General features: G+C 35.7%; 2 protein-coding genes across 2 annotated transcripts; both read left to right on the top strand.

Moving 5' to 3' along the window:
- The first annotated feature begins 447 nt into the window (after positions 1–447).
- LOC139178865 (olfactory receptor 4A47-like) lies at positions 448–1257 on the top strand. Its single transcript, XM_070777681.1, has one exon. It carries the CDS (start codon positions 448–450, stop codon positions 1255–1257), a length of 810 nt encoding a protein of 269 aa, XP_070633782.1.
- Positions 1258–11436: 10179 nt separating this feature from the next.
- LOC139179057 (olfactory receptor 4A47-like) lies at positions 11437–16341 on the top strand. Its single transcript, XM_070778330.1, has 3 exons — positions 11437–11496; positions 13705–13725; positions 15415–16341. The coding sequence occupies exons 1-3, from the start codon at positions 11437–11439 to the stop codon at positions 16339–16341; spliced, it is 1008 nt and encodes a 335-aa protein (XP_070634431.1).
- Positions 16342–22514: the final 6173 nt, after the last annotated feature.

Below are 22514 nucleotides of genomic sequence, written 5' to 3'. Positions count from 1 at the left end.
CGTTTTAAAGGAATTCCTTTCTCATATTCTTGTTTCATTTTTCCTTTAAAAAACATTTTAAAAATTCCTTCCTCTGTAAAGCCTTCTCTGACTTCAGTTTGATTGATATTATATTGAGTTTGATTGATGTTATGCTTTAGCTTGATTAATATATATATATATATATATATATATATATATATATTGACTATAAACTTGTGTGAACATTCCTATAAAGGTACTTACTACATGGTTCTGGAATTATCTATTCACTGAGAGTAGGGAAATATGTCTTATTTAACTTGGTATTCATAATGTCTGTGACACATTGGACACAAATAATTCATGTAAATTCTTTTAACTGGCTGACTAAAAAAGATGAAGCTTATAATGCATAAACTGCACCCCCCCATCTTGTTTTGTAGGTAAACTGCTTTAATGAGTGAACTCAGCTCCTGTCCAGACAGGATGGAACCATGGAACAATGTAACTTACTTTGTCCTCCTGGGCTTCACACAGAATCCAAAGGAGCAGAAAGTCCTTTTTGTTCTGTTCTTGCTCTTCTACATTTTCACTCTGGTGGGCAACCTGCTCATTGTGGTGACTATAACTGTCAGTAAGACCCTGAACTCACCTATGCACATTTTTCTTGCTTGCTTATCATTTATAGATCTAATGTATGCCTCTTTGATCTTCCCTAGATTGATTACAGACTTGTACTTTGGGGAAAATACCATATCCTTCCAAACTTGTCTGACCCAGCTGTTTACAGAACACTTTTTTGGTGGATCAGAGATCGTCCTTCTGCTGGTGATGGCCTGTGACCACTATGTGGCCATCTGTAAGCCCTTGCATTATTTGGTGATCATGAGGCAAAGGGTGTGTTTCATGCTTCTGGTGTTGTCATTTGTTGGTGGCTTTGTGCACTCAGTAATTCATCTTTTCACCTTTTATGGGCTCCCATTCTGTGGCCCCAATATCATTGATCACTTTCTCTGTGACATGTTCCCTTTACTGAAACTCGTCTGTACTGACACCTACATCATTGGCATCTTAGTTGTGGCCAATGGAGGACTGATGTGTACTATTGTTTTCTTACTCTTACTCATCTCCTATGGAGTCATCCTGCACTCTCTGAAAAACCTGAGTCAGGAAGGGAGGTGGAAAGCCCTCCAGACATGTGGTTCCCACGTCACTGTGGTTGTCTGCTTCTTTGTTCCCTGTATTTTCATGTATGTGAGAGCTGCTAAGACCTTCCCTATTGACAAATCATTTTGAGTGTATTTTATACAGTCATAACCCCCATGTAGAACCCATTAATCTACAGTCTAAGAAATTCTGAATTGACTAATGCTATGAAGAAGCTCTGGAGAAAAATATGTTGTTCCAGGTGGTAAATAAGTGCATTATCCATCATGACAAAAGTATTTTAATATTAAAGCAAATAATCTTGGAGAGTAAAGATTTCATAAATCTAATGGAAAATTTTCATTAAGAGATTTATAAAAATATTATTTAAAAATTAACTACATATTTGTGATATTATTAAGTTTCTCTGCAAAAATGTAAAATTCATAATGTCTGTTTTACTCGGGCACCTAGAGAGGTAAAGTACATTTAAAGTGGGGAGTCAATAATAATATGCTATTTATTAGTGAATGACAATTTTATAAACACAACATCTTTTGCTTAATTTCTGATTCACTTTTAATTCTTTCTCATTCTTTGTTTACTTTAGTAGTATTTTTTGGTTTTACCTTCACTATTTTTATTGTACTAGTTAAAAAATAAAGTTCTATATAGACCATCCTCTTATTCAATTTCATTTGTGTAACATATTATGTTTTAATGTATTATTTAATTTTTTAAATAAAATGAAAATGAGTTAGTTGCACAGTCATATCTGACTCTTTGTGATCCCATGGACTGTAGCCCACCAGGTCCTCTGCCCATGGAATTCTTCAGGCAAGAGTACTGGAGTGATTTGCCATTTCTTTTGCCAGGGGATCTTCCCGACCCAGGGATGGAACTCTGGTCTCCTGCAGTGCAGGCAGATTCTTTACCATTTGAGCTACTGGTGAAGCCCACTGTATTGAAAGTATAGTGGATAATAATTCATATGAAATACAATTTATGGAAAAGTCTGTACTGTAGAGTGACAGTCCTGCTCATCCCAAACCAGAGCTCCCAGTTCTTGCAGATGCAGTCACTCTGCTGCTGCTGCTGAGTCGCTTCAGTTGTGTCTGACTCTGTGCAACACCATAGACTCTCCCACCAGGCTCTCCCATCCCTGGGATTCTCCAGGCAAGAACACTGGAGTGGGGTGCCATTGCCTTCTCCGGCAGTCACTCTGCTTTGTTTCTAAAATTCTTTAAGTAATGATCTTTGCAAAAATATGCATTTTTTTCACATAGTTTTGTTACTATGTCTCTGTGTATAAACTTTGCCTTTTACTTCTTAACCCTCTGAAGGCTTTTACATACAAGTGTATATAAAACTAACATTCTGTTTTCTCATACTGCTTAACTGTGTTATAAAAATACAATAGCACTGATGTATTCAGTCCTATTCATGTTTTCATCAGTTTTTTTCTCCACTCAGTTTGGAAAATGCCCTTTTGACACATTCCAAAATGATGCTTTTGAACTGTGGTGTTGGAGAAGACTCTTGGGAGTCCCTTGGACTGCAAGGAGATCCAACCAGTCCATTCTAAAGGAAATCAGTCCTGGGTGTTCTTTGGAAGGACTGATGCTGAAGCTGAAACTCCAATACTTAGTCCACCTCATGTGAAGAGTTGACTCACTGCAAAAGACTCTGATGCTGGGAGGGATTGGGGGCAGGAAGAGAAGGGGACAACAGAGGATGAGATGGCTGGATGGCATCACTGACTTGATGGACATGAGTTTGAGTGAACTCTGGGAGTTGGTGATGGACAGGGAGGCCTGGTGTACTGCAATTCATGGGGTCGCAAAGAGTCAGACACGACTGAGCAACTGAACTGAACTGAATTGAAAAAACTAGTGCTTGGCATGGAGAAGGCAATGGCACCCGACTCCAGTACTCTTGCCTGGCAAAACCACATGGACGGAGGAGCCTGGTAGGTGCAATCCATGAGGTCACTAAGAGTCTGATACGACTGAGTGACTTCACTTTCACTTTTCACTTTCATGCATTGGAGAAGGAAATGGCAACCCACTCCAGTGTTCTTGCCTGGAGAATCCCAGGGACGAGGCAGCCTCGTGGGCTGCCATCTATGGGGTCGCACAGCGTCAGACATGACTGAAGTGACTTAGCAGCAGCAGTGCTTGGCAAACATTTACAATATATGAAAGTCTGACTAATGAAAGTGTTTTATTTGTATACTTTATCTATAAATAAATAAAGTTGAATTTGGTATCTTTTTAAAGACTTAAAATGATCTGTATCCCTTTTTAATGCATTGCTTATTAAGAAATTTTATGCATTTTACATGAATTTTATACATTTATGCATTGTTCATCTTTATCCATACTGAATGGCATTTAATTATATACTTTTAAATGTGTATAATTTAATTTATATTATATATATTAATATATATAATATATATATTATATATATATAATTTAAATGATCTGATTTACTTTGTTTATGGAATCATTATTATTCTAGCTTCTGATTTGTTTTTCTTACTTTTATACTGCACAGAATTTTTTTTTTTTGTCTACAAATAAAAGTTTTTAAATTCACAAAATTAAATCGACCACTATTCTATAGCTTTATTTTGTCTTGCTCTTAGAGATTTTCCCTATTTTAATGTAATCAAAATATTCTTCAATATTTTCTCCACATTTTACTTTTCAGGTTTTTTTTCTGTTTTGTGTTTTATATTTAAAATTTTAAACCATCTACACTCATTTGATGTAAAGAGTTAAGTAGGAATTATATTCTAATTATTGCTCTAGGTTGCTATTTTTTAGATGCATAATTATTTTTCCCCATAGCTTTGGTATTTCAACTATGCAATAAAAAATATGACATGTGTTTGGATCAAATTCAGGGTGATATTATCTTCATCTTCACTTGATCTCTTTATTCATATATTATTTAACACAGAATATAATTATATTTTATTTAAAATAACCTTTATATCTCATAAGTCTAAGGCTCCTTTATTAGTATTCCTTATCAGAGCTATGTTTATTCTTACATATTCATACTTTAAAACAAAATGTCAATAAACTATTCTGCTTAAAACTATATTTAGTTAGTTTTCTGAATAAGATTTGATTGGGAAAGAATTTGATCTTCAGAGAATTCACAATATTTATACACAAACTGCATAGGTCTTCCACTTAGCAGGTTTTCTCTTATGTTCAAGTCTCCCTATGTTTTTAGTTTGGAACTTCAGCTTTTTGAATTTTTTATGCCACTGTTTTAAACTGGATTATGTCTTCTTTCACATTTTCCAAGAATCTGTACTTTCAATGTATGACATCTGTTTTTTTAAGCTTTTTTAATAACATGATCTTCACAGTACATGTCATTAAAAAAAATCGAAGTTTTACAAGTTTTGACAAATACACAAGTCGTGTAGTCACTGTCACATTCAATATGCAGAATGTTTCATCTTAAAAAGTATTTCTTCAGCACCTTTGTAGTCACTTCCTGCCTTCATCTCCAGGTCCTGGAAGACACCGGTCCATTTCCATTCCTTTAGGTTTTACTGTTTTCCTTTTGTTTGCCATTTGTCAATCAAATTGAATCACACCGCATGTAGACGTTCCCTCCTAGCTTTATTGGAATATAGTCGACAAACTAAAGTGTATATTTCAGAAGTGCAGTGAGATGATTTTATTCACATATGCTTTGTTGAAGAGGTTAGGACTTGCAAGCTCTAAGGCAGCGGGCTTGAGTTGGATCCGTGGTGGAACTAAGATCCCTCTTGCTGCACGATGCAGCCAAAAATAGAAAAAAAAGAAAAGGAAAACAAACAAACAAACAAACCAAGGGCACAATACGGTTTAATAAACTATAGCCAACCAACATAAGCTTCCCAGGTAGCGCTGTGCTTAGTGGCTCAGTCGTGATCTACTCTTGCGACCCCATGCCATGGACCGTAGCCCGTCAGGGTCCTCTGTCCATGGGGATTCTCCAGGCAAAATACCGAAGTGGGTTCCAGTGCCCTCCTCAAGGGGATCTTTCTCACCAACGGATCCAGCCCAGCTCTCCAGCATTGCACGAGGATTCTTTACTGTCTGAGCCACCAGGTGGCGCCAGTGGCAAAGAATCCGCCTGCCAATGCAGGCGACATAAGGAAGCCAGGTTCAATCCCTGGGTCAGGAAGGTCCCCTACAGTAGGAAATGGCAACTCGCTCCAATGTTGTTGCCTGGGAAATCTCATGGACCGAGGAGCCTGGTGAGCTACAGTTCATGGGGTCGTGAAGAACTGGACATGACTGAGCACATGTAGCCAACATACTTTATATTAGACCCCCAGAAATTATTCATTTTATAACTTAAAGTTTGGATCCTTTGAACAATATCTTCCCATTTATCACACACCTTCAGTCCCTAAAATTTACATTCTACTCTCTGCTTTTAAGAGTTTGTTTGTTAGTAGATTCTACAGGTAAGTAAGATAGTACAATTTTTATTTCGCTATACCTGGTATGCTGCTGCTGCTGCTGCTAAGTTGCTTCAGTCATGTCCAACTCTGTGCGACCCCATAGACAGCAGCCCACCAGGCTCCCCCGTCCCTGGGATTCTCCAGGCAAGAATACTGGAGTGGGTTGCCATTTCCTTCTCCAATGCATGAAAGTGAAAAGGGAAAGTGAAGTCGCTCAGTCGTGTCCGACTCTTAGCGACCCCATGGACTGCAGCCCACCAGGCTCCTCCATCCATGGGATCTTCCAGGCAAGAGTACTGGAGTGTGGTGCCATTATAATCTAACTTAATATTTCCCAGGCCCATGTATGTCCTAAAGGCGTAATTTCCTTCATTTTATGCCTGAATAATAGTCTATTGGTTATAAGTGCCTCATTTCTTTGTCCTTTCATCTGTTGACTGAACTTTAGTTGTTTTAGAAGCTTGGCTATTGTGAATAATACTTCATTTGATAAGAGAGGTTATGTATCTCCTGGAGAAACTGATACCATTTCCTTTGAAAAAGTACCCGGAAATGGAAATGTTAGATCATAAAGTAGTTTTATTTTTAGTTATTTTAGGAACCACTATATTGCTTTCCACAGTGGCTGATCAATTTTTATTCCTACCAAGAGTGTTTAAGGGTTCCAACTTTTTTTACATCCTCACCAACATTCCTCCTTTATAAGACATTAATTTCATTCATGAAACATGTGCTTCATGATCTACCTACCTACCTGAGGCTCCACATCTTAATGTTATCACATTGAACGTGAGGATTTCAACATATGAATTTTAGGGACACAAACATTCAAACCATAGCAAGGGTCTAGTTTCATTCTTTGCATATGGTTATATAGTTTTCTCAACACTGTGTAGAGACTTTTCTTTCCTCAGAGTGTAATCTTGACCACTTTTTAAAAGATCAGTTGATCATATACACATGCATATATTTCTGATCTTGTTATTGGGTTCCATTGATTTTTTATACTGGCACCACACTTTTTTCAGATATGTAAAACTTTATTTTTGAAAAATGCCTCCATTACAAAGTTAAAAGCCTGGGACCACACAGTTTTGATTACTCTCAATATGTAAGCATACATAGAAATAAGAAAGTGTGATGTCTCGAGCTTGTTCTTTCTTAAAATTTTTTCACACTTTGGGGTCTTATGTGATTCTATATCAAATTTATGCTTGTTTTTTCCTAATTCTTTGGAAAAACACCATTGAAATTTTGATAGGGATTTTTTTAAAATCTGTATATTGCTTGGATAATGTAGGCATTTTACCAACATTTATTTTTCCATTCTTGAACATGGAATATCTTTTCATTTATTTGTGTCTTTAATTTCTCTCTTCAGTGTTATATGATGTATCATATAATTAATAATTATATAGCATATACTAAAATTTATATTATATAATTTATTTCTAAGTATTTATTCTTTCTGATGCTGTTGTGAATCAGATTATTTACTTAAATTGCTTTTTAGATGGTTCATTGTTGGTATATACAGATGGAATTGATTTTTGTATGTTGAGTTTTTATCCTGCAACTGTTGAATTTGCTTATTAGCTAAAACAATTCTGGCACAATTTTTAATATATTTTGTATGTTAGATCATATTCAGTATGTAGTCTTTTAAATCTGGCTTCTTGAACTTAGTTTCATGCTATTGAGATTTATGTGCATTATTGTATTTATCAATAGTTTATTAATTTTGTTGCTGTGGTGTTCCATTTAATGGATATATCACAATTTGTTTGTCCCTTGCTGCATTAACTGATTTTTTTATTGTTTCCAGATATTTGAATTTATAAATAAAGCTGCTATAAATATTGATATATAGGTTTTTGGAAAAATAAGCAAATAAGCTTGAATATAGTACAAAATAATTCTTTGCATGATACTAGATGTCAGAAACAATTGACAGTGATGACTGAGAGATGGGAACCAAACAAGTTGAGCTCTATGATTTTTCCAGGTTATTATCTTCAAAAAGTTTCCATGCTGTGGTTCAGAGAGGGATACATCAGAAGCTCTTGGGAGACTCCTGAGTTGAGGAGATGAGAGTTACTAGAACCCTTTAAAAGTTCTTTTCCCCCTTCCATAAAAATATTTTTATTGCCTTGGTGGTTTTGTCAATACGTCATGTCCAATTCTTGGGATCCTTTGAACTGTAGTCTGCCAAGTTCCTCTGTCCAGTGGGTTTTCCAGGCAAGAATACTAGAGTGGGTTGCTATTTCCTTTTCTAGGCTATCTTCCTGACCCAGGGATTGAACATGGGTCAACTGCATTGCAGGCAGTCTCCTGCATTGCAGGTGGATTCTTTGCCAACTTAGTCACCAGGGAAACATTCAGGAACTGGTACAAGAGCTTGGTAAGTTTGCAGTCCTCAAATTGCCATTCTCTGCTGCTGATGAATAAACTGGCTCAGTTAAGTTCAGTTCAGTAGCTCAGTTGTGTCAGACTCTTTGCAACCCCATGAATTGCAGCACGCCAGACCTCCCTGTCCATCACCAACTCCCAGAGTTTACCCAAACTCATGTCCATTGAGTCAGTGATGCCATCCAGCCATCTCATCCTCTGTTGTCCCCTTCTGCTCCTGCCCACAATCCCTCCCAGCATCAGAGTCTTTTCCAATGAGTCAACTCTTCGCATGAGGTGACCAAAGTACTGGAGTTTCAGCTTCAGCATCAGTCCTTCCAATAAACACCCAGGACCGATTTCCTTTAGAATGGGCTGGTTGGATATCTTTGCAGTCCAAGGGACTCTCAAGAGTCTCCAACACTATAGTTCAAAAGCGTCAATTCTTTGGTGCTCAGCTTTCTTCACAGTCCAACTCTCACATCCATACATGACCACTGGAAAAACCATAGCCTTGACTTGACAGACCTTTGTTGGCAAAGTAATGTCTCTGCTTTTTAATATGCTTTCTAGGTTGCTGAAGAAATGGCCAGCACTCTGTTTCAGGTCTATATTCTGACCAGGGGAGGACAGCAGCGTTTGGCACGCAGGAATGAGTGTTAGCTTCAAACAGTAATCCCCAGAAAGTATTTCTCCTTGCCCTGGGGGTAATACTGATTGCAAATTGTCTCAGATCCCTGAGAGAAAGGTTAGGATGCACATTTATGGTACCTATTTGTGGTGATATCATAAAGATCGATTGAAGAATGACTGATGACTATTATTCAAAATGCTCTGACTTTGGAAAATCATCACACTTGGTAATTGGAAGGGGGCTGGATTTTACTGAATTGAACTCTGGGATTCATTTCAAACTGTTCTTCACAAACCTAGATTGCAGTTTATCATTGTCATCATTATCCATCTCACCATTATATTAGTTGGCTTAGATTCTCATAGAAAATACACCAGACTAGGTAGTTTCAACAGAAGATGTTTATTTTCTCTTAGATAAGAGGTTAGAAGTCCACGATCAAAGGGACAGCAAGGCTGGTTCTGGAGGCCTTGCTTTGTGGTTTGCTGACAACTGTCTTCTCACTCTGTTCTCACATGGCCTTTCCTCTGTGTACAAGAGCCAGCTCTGTTGTCCCTTCCTGTTTTTCTCAGGACATCCGTCCTGTCACATTACGTCCCTATTGTTATAATCTCAATAGTACCAGCTATTCTAGTCCTCATTGTCCAGGGTTTCCAAGTTTAGGTACCAGATATAAGAGTGAATAAACGTTTTAGGTGACTTCAACCTGTTTCTAACTGCAAACTTATGACAGATGCAGAGCTAGAAGTACTTGACTGAACTAAGCAAATTCCTGACCCATTGAAATCACTAACTATAGTAAAGTGAATGTTGTTGCTTTAAAACCATAAATGATGGGTTTTTTTTGTGCTACAATAGTATCTGAAACAGTGCAGTCATTTAGGCCCTATGTTACTGGCTCATGGATACATATACTAATTAAACAAAAGAGAAAGTTAAGAAAAAAATACATATATATATTTTAACATATGAAAGTAGTGGTATTGCAGGTTTCTGGGAAGCAGAATAATTATTCAGTATATATACTGGGAAAATTCATTTACCCTTATGATCAGAGAGAAATGTTTCCACTTCACACTCTGAAAAGAAATCACTTTAAAAAGCTTAAAGATAATTATCTTTATAAACTCAAGGCAGCAAGAACTTTGATATGTACATTCATAGTTATTTCATCCTGGATCCACTTTCCATATCTCTACATCACACCATAGGGAACGATGAATCCTTGATCCAAACCATGTTCACTGCAGTATCTAGTGTGAGCTCTTCCCATTCTCATAATTTGGAAGTATGCAATTCATTATTCACTTTCTTTCTGATTAGAGAGCTTCCCTGGTAGCTCATCTGGTAAGAATCCACCTGCAATGAGGGAGACCTGGGTTTGATCCCTGGGTTGGGAAAAACCCCTGGAGAAGGGAAACGCTACCCACTCCAGTACTCTGGCCTGGAGATTTCCATGGACTGTGTAGTCCATGGGGTCACAAAGAATTGGATACGACTGATCAACTTTCTCTTTCACTTTTTACTTCCAGTTTTCTGATTAGAAGATCTAGAATGCTTTTTATTTCTTTCACCAAAGAATAAAGGGAAGCTCATAGTTGATATTTCTTCAATATGTGCTAAATATTGGGGGCTTTCATATTGCTAAGTATAAGTGATCCAATTATAATTTCAGAAAATGGTAAATACATGCTTTATGCCTCAGTTCCTATGTAGTGGTTTGAATTATAATAAGAAACATGTAATGCCAGAACCTTATCAGATGCTTTCTTAACAATCTTTGGCCCCAAACTATTATAGAACCACTAAATTAAAAGCAAAGAAAACACCTTTGATTTATCATTTAAGTCAAGAACATATAGGTTACAGAAAATCAGAAGAATTTTCACTAGTTTGTACCCAAAATGTTAAACATTCATTGTATTAAAAGAAAAAATGTACTCCATTTAAATTTGGCTGACTCAGGGTGTCTACTGGAATATGTGGTAAGTTTGTATTACTAGAAACTTTACTTAGAACTGTTTTTACTTCATCTCTCAGATTTTGAATAAATTTTCATGTGTCTGCAAGCATTTTTCAGTTTCCTCTTTGAGGATTTCACTGACCATTGCTTGTGTAGTAGTGTTAGTTCAGCCTCCATGTTTGCCTTTTTTTCTCCCCTTGTAGTTCATTTTTAGTCTCATATACTATGATTCGATAAGATGCTTTATATGATTTCAAACTTAAAAACTGAGACTTATTTCTGTGTCTCCTAGCATGTGATCCAACCTGGAGAATATTCCAACTGCCCCTAGAAAAGAAATGTATACTTCTGCTTATGACAATATGCTGGTTGTTTGATCCAGATATTGACACAGCTGGCTGTAGGTCCCAGTGATTCTGGGGCTAGTGTTGATCACTGGTGGCTGAGGCTGAGGCCTATCGGGTATTAGGGCCTGTGTCCACCCACTAGTGGGTGAGCCTGGGTACTGAGGTTAGTGCCAGTCCACTGGTAGTTGTGTTGGGTCCAGGGAATCCTGACTGTGTTGGATTCCTGGTGGGTGGGGCCAGGGCCTAGTGGGGTCCTAGGCTGATATTTCCCCTGGGAAGTGAGGTGAATCCTGGCATGGTGGGCTGAAGGATCTTTATGATCCCAGGGGTGGTGTCCACCTATTGGTGTTTGAAGCCACACCCTAGTGGGTCCTGGACCTACCCCACTGGTGGGGGAAACTCATCCTGGGGTTTCTGTGGCAGGTGCAGGAGTTCAGAGTCTGATCTTGACCAGCCCATGGTGGGACTGGGGGCCAAGAAGTCATGGATCTGGAGCCCCTGTACCTGGTGAGTGAGCATGGTTGCACATGGCTTGCGTTTCAGAACTTCCCACAGTAGCCAGCATGCGGGTGGACAGGTTTGTTGAGTTTTTTTTAACGCCTTTCACCAATATTTTGTAGTTTTCAGTGTAGAAGACTTAATCTCTCACTTAAGTTTGCTCTTAATTATTTTATTCTCTTTGATGCTACTATAAATGAAATTGCTTCTTAATTTCCTCTTTGTTGTGTTCATGGGCAGCATAGAAATTCAACATCCTTTTGAGATGAAAAGTTCTCAGTAAATTAGGTACAGAAGCAATGTATCTCAACATAATAGAGCTGTGTATAACAGATCCACAGGGCACACAAGTTGAAAGCTTTCCCTTTAAAAATTAAGAATAAGAGAATAGTGCATGCCTTCACCATTTTTTAAGTACACAGAACTTAAAATTTTTTCTTTGAATTTTTAGAGTTTTCCTCAAATAGCATCATCTCCAAAATGAAGTAATTTTATAATTAAATTTTACTTAATTTTGCTGTCACATCTCTGAAATGAAGTAGCATCATCTCTGAAATTAAGTAATTTTATAATTAAATTTTACTTAATTTTGCTGTCTGTCACAGTGCTTCCAATGTTAGAAACATTCTAGTGTTTGGATTTCAGCTTTAACATCACCTTAAAAATCATCTTCTCTGAATATATTATCCATAGCAAAATTTGCTTATTTCTGTCACCATCCTCTATTTGTTGTCTTATTATCAGCGAATAAGTCTATAATTACCTCATTAACTTTTTTCCTTTATTGTTCTACTCTTCATAAGAATATGAGATTCTTGAGAGAAGGAACTTTTACATGACCCACTCCCATCATTTTACTATTTACTGTGTCCTCACTCATAGTAGAGTTCTTGGCTTTAAATAAGTACTTTAAAATAAAAACAAAAACAAAACTATTAGGTAAATAATTAGTAAATCAGTGATAAAATTATTATATATCTAAACAAAGTTTAAGGCAGAATAATCTTAGTAATAATTAAATAAAAAGAAACAAAAGCTTGCTGTGGCAGTTTGGGAAATATGTCTTTAATTAGGTGAACTAGAACAAAATTCCTGGGCTGATATTTTATTCCTGAGTTGCAATAACTTCATAATTGTTCTAAGACTATATTTTCCTCCATGTTACACTAGCTATATGTTAACGAAAGTGGTTCAGTCATGTCTGACTCTTTGAGATCCCGTGGACTATACAGTCCATGGAATTCTCCAGGCCATAATACTGGAGCCTTTCCCTTCTCCAGGGGATCTTCCAAACGCAGGGATCAAATTCAGGCCTCCCAGGTTGCAGGCACGTTCTTTACCAGCTGAGCCACAAGGGAAGCCCAAAAATACTGGAGTGGGTAGCATATCCCTTCACCAGCGAATCTTCCTGACCCAGGAATCAAACTGGGTTCTCCTGCATTGCAGGCAGATTCTTTACAACCTGAGCTATCATGTTACACTTCTTGACCCTAATTATATGATTTGACCTCACATTATCTTTATATGTACAGATACTTTAAACATTTAGTGAAAAACCCCAGTGAATTTAATTAAGCAAGACACACTCCAATTTTATGACTCAATGATAAATGTGGTTAGGAAGGATAAAAGGTCTAGTTATCTTTGCCAATATCAGGACAAAGGTGATATCCTTTTGGGAACTGATATAAAATTTTCAGGGGGTCCTTTGTTAGGCTTAAAGCATTGCATAAAAAGAGAGAATAGCACAAGAATTTCTGTCAAATTCTCAGCTCAACTATTCTGGACTTACTAACATGATAAAAAAAAGAACTAAATGATTGAATGATTTTTTTTTTCTATTTTGAAAATAGTAGGAAAATAAGTTACTAGAGAAATCTTTTTCTGGGAAATGACTGGTTGCTATCTTACTATGTAAATATAGGATTTGTTTGTGTTTTTGGTAAATTATCCTAATGTGGTATTTTTTTCTGTGTATGTGTGAAATTTCTTTTAAATAACTTAGAGTACAAATTAAAAAGAATTATCTTGAATAATCAGAAAACTCTATGGAGAAAATGAAAAGCCACTGGAGTGATATAAACTATTTCTTTTTGATATATGGCAAAACCAATACAATATTGTACAGTTAAAATAAAATAAAACATTAAAAAAATATAAAAAATAAATAAATAAATAAAAATAAAATAAAAAGAAAGAAATAATGCAGACTTTTGCCCTCTATTGTCAAACTTGATGAAAGAAGAATTCCAGATCCAAATGAGTGATTTAAAAATTTATTCTTCAGATAATGAGCAAGTCTCCACAGGTAAGACTAACAGTAAATAGTGGGAAGCACATTTCATAATTGTGTGATTTTATTATGTAGGAAATTACTTTGAAAGTAATCAAATTTAAATTCAATTATACTTTTATCATGTAAAAATGTGTGACCTTGGGAACATTAACTGAATGTTCTGTGCCTTAAGTTTCTTCAACTGAAATAGAGATTATAGTTCTTGTTGCTGTAAACTTAAATGTGATATATTAAATTTTGAGTACATGATTGAAATCCAACATAGGAGTTTATTTTTTATTAGAGCATAAGGGCTTTACAATATAGTGTTAGTTTCTGCTATACAACAAAGTTAATCAGCTATATGTACATGTATATATCATCCTTCTTAGAGCTCCCTCCCACTCCGCCCCCATGAGTGGGAAACTGCTATATAACATAGGGAGTTCAGTTCGGTACACTGCAGGAGTTTTGAGGAATGTAGCGATATAATTAGAACAAGATTTAAAGAGAATCATGTGATTTGCTTTAAGAGAACATTTTTTTGGAGCCCAGAATAAAAGTGGAAAAGCATGACAGGAGGCTGTTGCATTGGGCTGGGAATGAAATGGAGGGTAGAGAATGATCAAATTTGTGATGTATTTTGAAAATAGAGACAACAGGTTTGCTAAAGGTATTCCTAAGTAAGAGAACAATAGGGAGTGAAGAACATTGTGTGGTATTTTTTTGGTGGATGGGGGTAGGAGTCTGAGCAATTACATGGAAGGTGGTATCATTTAATGACATAGGGAACTCCTTTTTTATTATGGAATATTTAAAATTTATTTTTATATATACTAAATTGATATCCAATGGTATGTCCAAAGTTGGAGATGTTGCATATATTTTGTTTTGTGTTGTTTTACAATATCTAATAGCTGTTTTCATTGTCCAGCAAAACTGTCAAAGTGTAACAGGTGCTGGATTCCAAAGCTTCATTTGTAATAATTTTTTTTTTTAGTCATTGTACAGATTTATGTAGAATTTTAAAACAAAGTTGAAAATAAAAAGAAATATACAGACTGGAGGCAAACTTAAAGTGCTTTGGCATTTATTGGGCAGAAAATGAAGAATATTCAACTGAAGACCCTAGAAATGAAGTCTCAGTGAGGTTCGAGACAATTCAGGACAGTGATCTTCTATATAAAGTTTTATCTACTCACAATGAATATAGAAATTAGCTTTAATGGATCTCAAGTATTACATCTTTGTGACTTTATAAATGGTGTACCATTTTTAAGGAATTCCTTTCTTATATTCTCTTGTTCTTTCATGTTTCCTTCAGAGCTCCACATTAAATATAGCATCCTTTGGGAAGTCTTCTCTGACTTCAGCTTGACTGATATTATATTCAGTTTGATTGCTATTATGCTTTAGGTTGATCTATTATATTGACATATTAATTGTAAACTTGTGTGAATATTCTTATAAAGGCACTTACTAAAGGGTCAGGAATTTTGTATTATATCACTGAGGTTAGGGAACTATGCCTTATTCAACTTGGTGTTAAAAATGTCTATGACACAGTGGACACAGATAGATAATTTTGCAGTTTATGCATTATAAGCTTCATCTTTTTCAATCATTTATTTAAAAGAATTTTATAATGCATAAACTGCACCCCCATCTTGCTTTGTAAGTAAACTACTTCTAATTCATGAACTCAGCTCCTGTCCAGACTAGACGGAATCAAGGAACAATGTAACTTACTTTGTCCTCCTGGGCCTCACACAGAATCCAAAGGAGCAGAAAGTCCTTTTTGTTCTGTTCTTGCTCTTCTACATTTTCACTCTGGTGGGCAACCTGCTCATTGTGGTGACTATAACTGTCAGTAAGACCCTGAACTCACTGATGTACTTTTTTCTTGCTTGCTTATCATTTATAGATCTAATGTATGCCTCTTTGATCTTCCCTAGATTGATTACAGACTTGTACTTTGGGGAAAATACCATATCCTTCCAAACTTGTCTGACCCAGCTGTTTACAGAGCACTTTTTTGGTGGATCAGAGATTGTCCTTCTGCTGGTGATGGCTTGTGACTGCTATGTGGCCATCTGTAAGCCCTTGCATTATTTGGTGATCATGAGGCAGAGGGTGTGTGTTGTGCTGCTGCTGTTGTCATTTGTTGGTGGTGTTGTGCACTCAGTAATTCAACTTGTCACTGTTTATGGACTCCCTTTTTGTGGCCCCAATGTCATTGATCACTTTATGTGTGACATGTACCCCTTATTGAAACTCATCTGTACTGACACCTATGTCATTGGCATCTTAGTTGTGGCCAATGGAGGACTGATGTGTACTACTGTTTTCTTACTCTTACTCGTCTCCTATGGAATCATCCTGCACTCTCTGAAGAACGTGAGTCAGGAAGGGAGGCAGAAAGCCTTCCAGACCTGTGGTTCCCACATCACTGTGGTCGTCTGCTTCTTTGTTCCCTGTATTTTCATGTATGTAAGACCTGCTAAGACCTTCCCCACTGACAAATCGTTGAGTGTGTTTTATACAGTCATAACTCCCATGCTGAACCCATTAATCTACAGTCTAAGAAATTCTGAGTTGAGTAATTCTATGAAGAAGATCTTTAGCAAAAAGTATCATATCAAGTGGTAAATAAATGCATTATTCAACATAAATAAAGTAATTCATTATTAGGGCCAATCTTCTTGAAATGTAAATATCTACAGAAATCTGATACAAGCTTTCCTTTTCTATAAAGTATTTATAACGCTTAAAATTAAAGAATAAACTACATGTTTTTGCTATTAGTAACAGTTTCTCTGTTAGAATGTAAACCCTATAATGTTTGCTTTAACATTGCAGTAGAAGGGTAGGATACCTTTACAACAGGGAGTTAATAATATGTGATCTGCCCAGGTGTTGCAATGGTAAAGAATCCACCTGCCAGTGAAGGAGATGCAACAGACACAGGTTTGATACCTGAGTCAGGAAGATCCCCCGGAGAAGAAAATGGCAACCTGCTCCAGTATTCTTGCCTGGAACATTCTGTAGACAGACAAGCCTGGTGGGTTGCCAAGAGTCAGATACGACTTAGCAACTAAGATGATGATGTTGACAAGCAATATACAATGAATTAACTGATGAAAATTTTATGGATTTCCCCTAATTTTTACTTAATTTCTTCATTTACTTTATTTTCTCATTCTTAGTTTTATTTTGAGTCTTGCCACTTATTTTTATTATTTTTATTTTATTAGTTAAAATATTTAATATTATACAGATTGTGTTTTTATTTAATTTCATTTCTAGTACATATGACATTTTAGTGTGATATTTTTGTGCTTTAAAATAAGAAAATGAATGGATAATAATAAATATTAAGAATAGAGTCCATGCACAATGGAATATGTAGAATATTTTTCCTCCTCATCACAAACCATATTCTCCCAGGTGTTCCAGATGTAGTCACTCTGTTCCTAAGATTCTTCAAGTAATGTTCTTTGCAAAAGCAAGTACAGTTTCATAGGAGTGCTTGCGGTTACGTCTCTGTATATAAATGTTGCATTTTACTACTCAGTCTTCTGAAGATATCTACATACCAGTCTATATACGCCTCCTCATGCTTCTTAACTTTAGATAAAGATACATTAAAATTAATGCATCAGGTCTTTTCCTGTTTCCCTCTTTTTCTATGAGAAATGATTCTGCAAAAATCTTTACAAAATTTTCTAAACATGAGCTCCTAGAAGTGGAATTGTTGAGTCAATTGGGATATGTGTTTAAAATGTTGATGCTTATATTTATGACCAAAATGCCATACATAACCTTCAACTAAGCCCGTTGTTCCCCTCATTCTGGAAAATATCTGTTTTGACACATCATCTGCAACTAGATTGATAAACATTTTTTGGTGTTTGACAGTCTAATGATACTGTATTTCATTTGCACACTTTAATTGCAAAATAAATACAATTTCATTTGGACATCTATTCACATATTATAAATGATTTGTATTCCTTTTCATAAAATGTCTATTGATGAATTATGTGTTATATTGATTGCTTTTTTCCATACTAATTTTATGATTTAATTAACTACTAAAGACATTATCCATCTTACCATGTATATGGAATTAAATGAAAGTTTCCATTTTATTATTTTTTTATTTCTATACTGTTCAGAATACTCTGGATCATGTAGAATTATTTTTACATTTGTATAATAAATCCATCAGTATTTTGTGTCTTCAGTATCTTGCTATGAATTTCCATATTTCAATGTTATCAAAATATTCTCCCACATTTCTTCAACATTTAATATCAGGTAATTTTGTTGTTTTATATTTTATGTTTAAATTTTTGAACCATTTACAATTTTGTGTAAAGAGTTAAGTAGGGAATAAATTTTAGTCATTTTTGAAGAAGGCCATTTTTATTTTTCCTCATGACTTGATATCTGAACTTTGTATTCTAAAATATGGTATATGTTTGAATTAAAATCAGGCCACTATTAAATTCCAGTGATTTCTTTATTCATTTATCACTTAACATATGATGTTATGACATTTGATTTAAAATACCCTCTAATATCTCATAAGCCTGGCACTCTTTCATTATTTTCCTTATCAGAATTACATTTATTCTTGCATATTTATATATTAAATTCATTTCGATATTTGGCAAAACTAATACAATATTGTAAAGTTTAAAAATAAAATAAATAAAATAAAATTCCAATAAGGTAGTCTAGTGTAAGTAACTAATTAGTATTTTCAATAAGATTTGATTGAGAAAGTATTTGTCTCTTCAGAGAATTGAGAATTCTTGTCCACACACTGAGGAGGTATTTCTATTTGACAAGTCTTCTTTTATGTACACATGGATGGAGGAGCCTGGTAGGCTGCAATCCATGGGGTCACTAGAGTCGGACACGACTCCCTTTCACTTTTTACTTTCATACATTGGAGAAGGAAATGGCAATCCACTCCAGTGTTCTTGCCTGGAGAATCCTAGGGATGGGGAAGCCTGGTGGGCTGCTGTCTATGGGGTCTCACAGAGTCGGACACGACTGAAGTGACTTAGCAGTAGCAGTAGCAGTAGATCTAGTATGTTTCTTTGAAGATTTCACCTTTTTGAGATTTTTTTTTTTTTTTGCTTCTGTTGTACCTAGGATCTTGTCTTCTATTGCACCTCCCAATTGTTTGATGTTTCAATGTAGTAATTCTTTTTGTTTTCCATTTTTACATAAAATATAACTTCATAGTTTGTCATTCATCTTTTTAGTCAGAGTTCTGCAACTATTGAAAACTACATACTGTTGAGTAACCACCATATTATTCAATATGCAGAGTATTTATATAAATATTAAGGTATTCAGTTCAGTTCAGTCACTCAGTCATGTCCAGTTCTTTGCAACCCCACGGACTGCAGCACACCAGGCTTCCCTGTCCATCACCAACTCCTGGAGCCTACCCAAACTCATGTCCATCAAGTCGGTGATGCCATCCAGCCATCTCATTCTCTGTCATCCCCTTGTCCTCCCGCCTTCAATCTTTCCCAGCATCAGGATCTTTTCTAGTGAGTCAGTTCTTCGAATCAGGTGGCCAAAGTATTGGAATTTCAGCTTCAGCATCAGTCCTTCCAATGAATACTCTGGACTGATTTCCTTTAGGATGGACTTGTTGGATCTCCTTGCAGTCCAAGGGACTCTCAAGAGTCTCCTCCAAAACCACAGTTCAAAAGCATCAATTCTTTGGCTCTCAGCTTTATTTATGGTCCAACTTTCACATCCATACAAGACTGCTGGAAAAACCATAGCTTTGACTAGATGGAACTTTGTTGGCAAAGTAGTGTCTCTGCTTTTTTAATATGCTGTCTAGATTGGTCATAGCTTTTCTTCCTACGAGTAAATGTCTTTTAATTTCATGGCTGCAGTCACCATCTGCAGTGATTTTGGAGCCCCCCAAAATAAAGTCTTTCACTGCTCCACTCTTTCCCTGTCTATTTGCCATGAAGTGATGGGACTGGATGCCATGATCTTAGTTTTCAGAATGTTGAGTTTTAAGCCAACTTTTTCACTCTCCTCTTTCACTTTCATCAAGAGGCTCTTTAGTTCCTCTTTGCTTTCTGCCATAAGGGTGGTGTCATTGTCATGATTTTATGTAAATATATACATTGAAATGATTATTACCATCAAGTAAGTTATACATCATGACCTTACATGAATACCTAAGTATTTTATTCTCTTAAATTGAATTATTTATAAAATTTAAATTAAATTGTATTTTGAATGGTTCATCGTTAATATATATAAATGCAGCTGTCTTTTTGCTGCTTTGTATCCTGCAATCTTCCTGAATTTCTAAAAATTAGTTATAAAAATTTGGGGGGCAATTTTTGCATTTTTATATGTCATATCATATTTAATATTTAGTCTTTAATCTGATTTCTTGAACTTAGTATCCTGTATTTGAGATTTATGTATATATTGTATTTTTCCATAGTTAATTTCATTGTTGTGTAGTATTACAAACAGTATCACAGTTTGCTTATCATTTTCTCCATTAAGAGATATTTTGTTTTGAGCTATTTGTGATTATGAGTAGAGCTGTTATAAATATTAATGTACATGTTTGCGTAAAACCAAGTAAACGAAAAATATGAAGTAATTATTTTGAAGACAGTGGATGTCAGGAATAATTGATAGTGATCACTGAGCAATGGAAAACAAGTTGAGTTCTAGGATTTTTTCCTGTTTATTACTGTTAGATATTTTCATGTTTTGGTAGAGAAGGAGATAACTTAAAAGATCCTGGGAGACTCCCTGAGCAGAGGAAATGAAGTTGAGGGTCTAAGGAGACCAAAGCATCTAGAATTCTGATGGTAGAATGTCACAGATAATAGACTTATAGATCAAGAGGACAGAGAGAAAGATTCAGAGATACATAGAAAGGGAATGCTGGATATCTGGAAAGGATTCCCCTCAATTATTCATGTGTTTGAGGAGACTACCTCAGGCTGGAGAAAGACTTACCTAGATGGATTAGAGAGAGAGAGTAGTGCTCACACTGAACCAGGAATAGTGCTTATTCTCACCAGCTGGTAAACCTCATAATTCATGGGGTCAGTGCTGTGGGTTGAATACCAGGGAGGTTGTGCATCAGTAGAATACAACATAATTAGCCCTGGCCTAAGCACTTCTCCAGACCTGGATTATAAACAACAGCAAGAGGAAAATAAATGAATAAAACATCCAAAGGAATCCAAATAATATTATGTTCAGAGTTTTCTGACTGTGTTACTGTGAGATTTGATCTGATTGCTTTTCTTGTGATGTGCTTGCTTCATTCAGGTATAAGAGTTATTCTGGTGCATAAAATGACTTGGGAAGTTTAATAATTTCCTCCCATCTCTAAAAGTATTTCTGTAGGATTGGTAGTATTTCTTGATTAATTGCCATATAGAATTTATTGGTAAAGCCATGTGAGAATGGGATTTTGTTTTGGGAAAGGAAGTATTCTAAAGAAGTAATTTTCTGGAATATTAGATTATTCCAGTTTCTCATTATTTTTCATAGTGCTTTTAGAAAGTTGTGGTGGTGGCCCATTTTCATTAGTTGGCTAGTATATTGTCATAAGTTCATTGATCATATCCACTTATAATGTTTTTAAGATCTATGGAATCTGCAGTGATGATGATCTTTTCATTCTCAATTCTGATAATTTGTTTTCTTAGTTTTCTTTTTTTTTGGCTAGGAGCTTATCAATTTTATCAAACTTTCAAAGAATTAATTCATCGATTCATGTATTTTATTTATTTTCCAATTAGCATTTACTTCATTGATTTCTATCTTCTATTTTCTATTTCCATTCTACAATGTTCTCTATGCTTATTTTGCTTTTCCTTTCTATCAATAGTTTCTTATATCAAAGTTTAATTCATTTTTAACATTACTTGTTCTCTAATACTTGCATTTAAAGATATAAACAGCTATCTAAACATTCCTTAAGCTATATCCAGTTAATTTTTTTTGATGTTTTAAGAATCACTTTTTTTTTTTTTTTAGTTGGGGTATAGTTACTTTACAATGTTGCATTAGTCTCTGCTGTGCAATGAAATGAATCCGCTATGTTCAAATTCCCTCTTGGATCTCCCTCTCACCCCTTTACATCACTCAGAGCATTGAGCCGAGCTCCCTGTGCTAGCATCAGGTTCCCATCAGCGGTGTAGTTTACACATGTTGGTGTTGTGTGCTGATCCTAACTCATCCTCCACCCACCTCCTGCCCTTGTGTCCGCATGTCCATTCTCTATGTCTTCGTCTGTATTCCTGCCCTGCAGATAGGTTCATCTGTACCATTTTCCTAGATTACATATATGTGAGTTAATATACAGTATTTCATTTTTTCTTTCTGACTTACTTTACTCTGTATGACAGACTCTAGGTCCATCCACATCTCTGCAAATGGCCCAATTTTGTTCCTATTTATGGCCAGGAAATATTCCATTGTATATATATATATACCACATAATCTTTATCATTCATCTGTCAACAGACATTTAGCTTGCATCTATCTCCAGGCCATTGTAAATATTGTTGCAATGAACATTGGGGTATATATGTCTTTTTGAATTATGGTCTTCTCAGGGTTTATGCCCACTGGTGGGATTGCTGGGTAGTTTTATTTTTAGTACTTTAAGAAATTACATACTGTTCTCCATGTGGCAATATCAATTTACATTCCCAACAACAATGCAAGAGGGTTCCCTTTTCTCCACACCCTCTCCAGCATTTTTTGTTTGTGGATTTTTTATAATAACCATTCTG

Source organism: Bos indicus, chromosome 23 (genome assembly GCF_029378745.1).
Source record: "Bos indicus isolate NIAB-ARS_2022 breed Sahiwal x Tharparkar chromosome 23, NIAB-ARS_B.indTharparkar_mat_pri_1.0, whole genome shotgun sequence".
In the NCBI taxonomy this organism is placed as follows: domain Eukaryota; kingdom Metazoa; phylum Chordata; class Mammalia; order Artiodactyla; family Bovidae; genus Bos; species Bos indicus.
Note: the sequence above shows the minus strand (reverse complement) of the source record. Positions and strands in the feature narration are given on the sequence as shown.

What these genes read in the sequence shown, in the direction of transcription:
- LOC139179057 (XM_070778330.1), top strand. Translation starts at nt 11,437, where the DNA reads ATGGTTGCACATGGCTTGCGTTTCAGAACTTCCCACAGTAGCCAGCAT. An exon ending in GCCAGCATGCGGGTGGACAG is followed by an intron (nt 11,497 to 13,704) that starts GTTTGTTGAGTT and finishes TTTATTCTTCAG; the next exon opens with ATAATGAGCAAGTCTCCACA. An exon ending in TAATGAGCAAGTCTCCACAG is followed by an intron (nt 13,726 to 15,414) that starts GTAAGACTAACA and finishes TGTCCAGACTAG; the next exon opens with ACGGAATCAAGGAACAATGT.
- LOC139178865 (XM_070777681.1), top strand. Translation starts at nt 448, where the DNA reads ATGGAACCATGGAACAATGTAACTTACTTTGTCCTCCTGGGCTTCACA.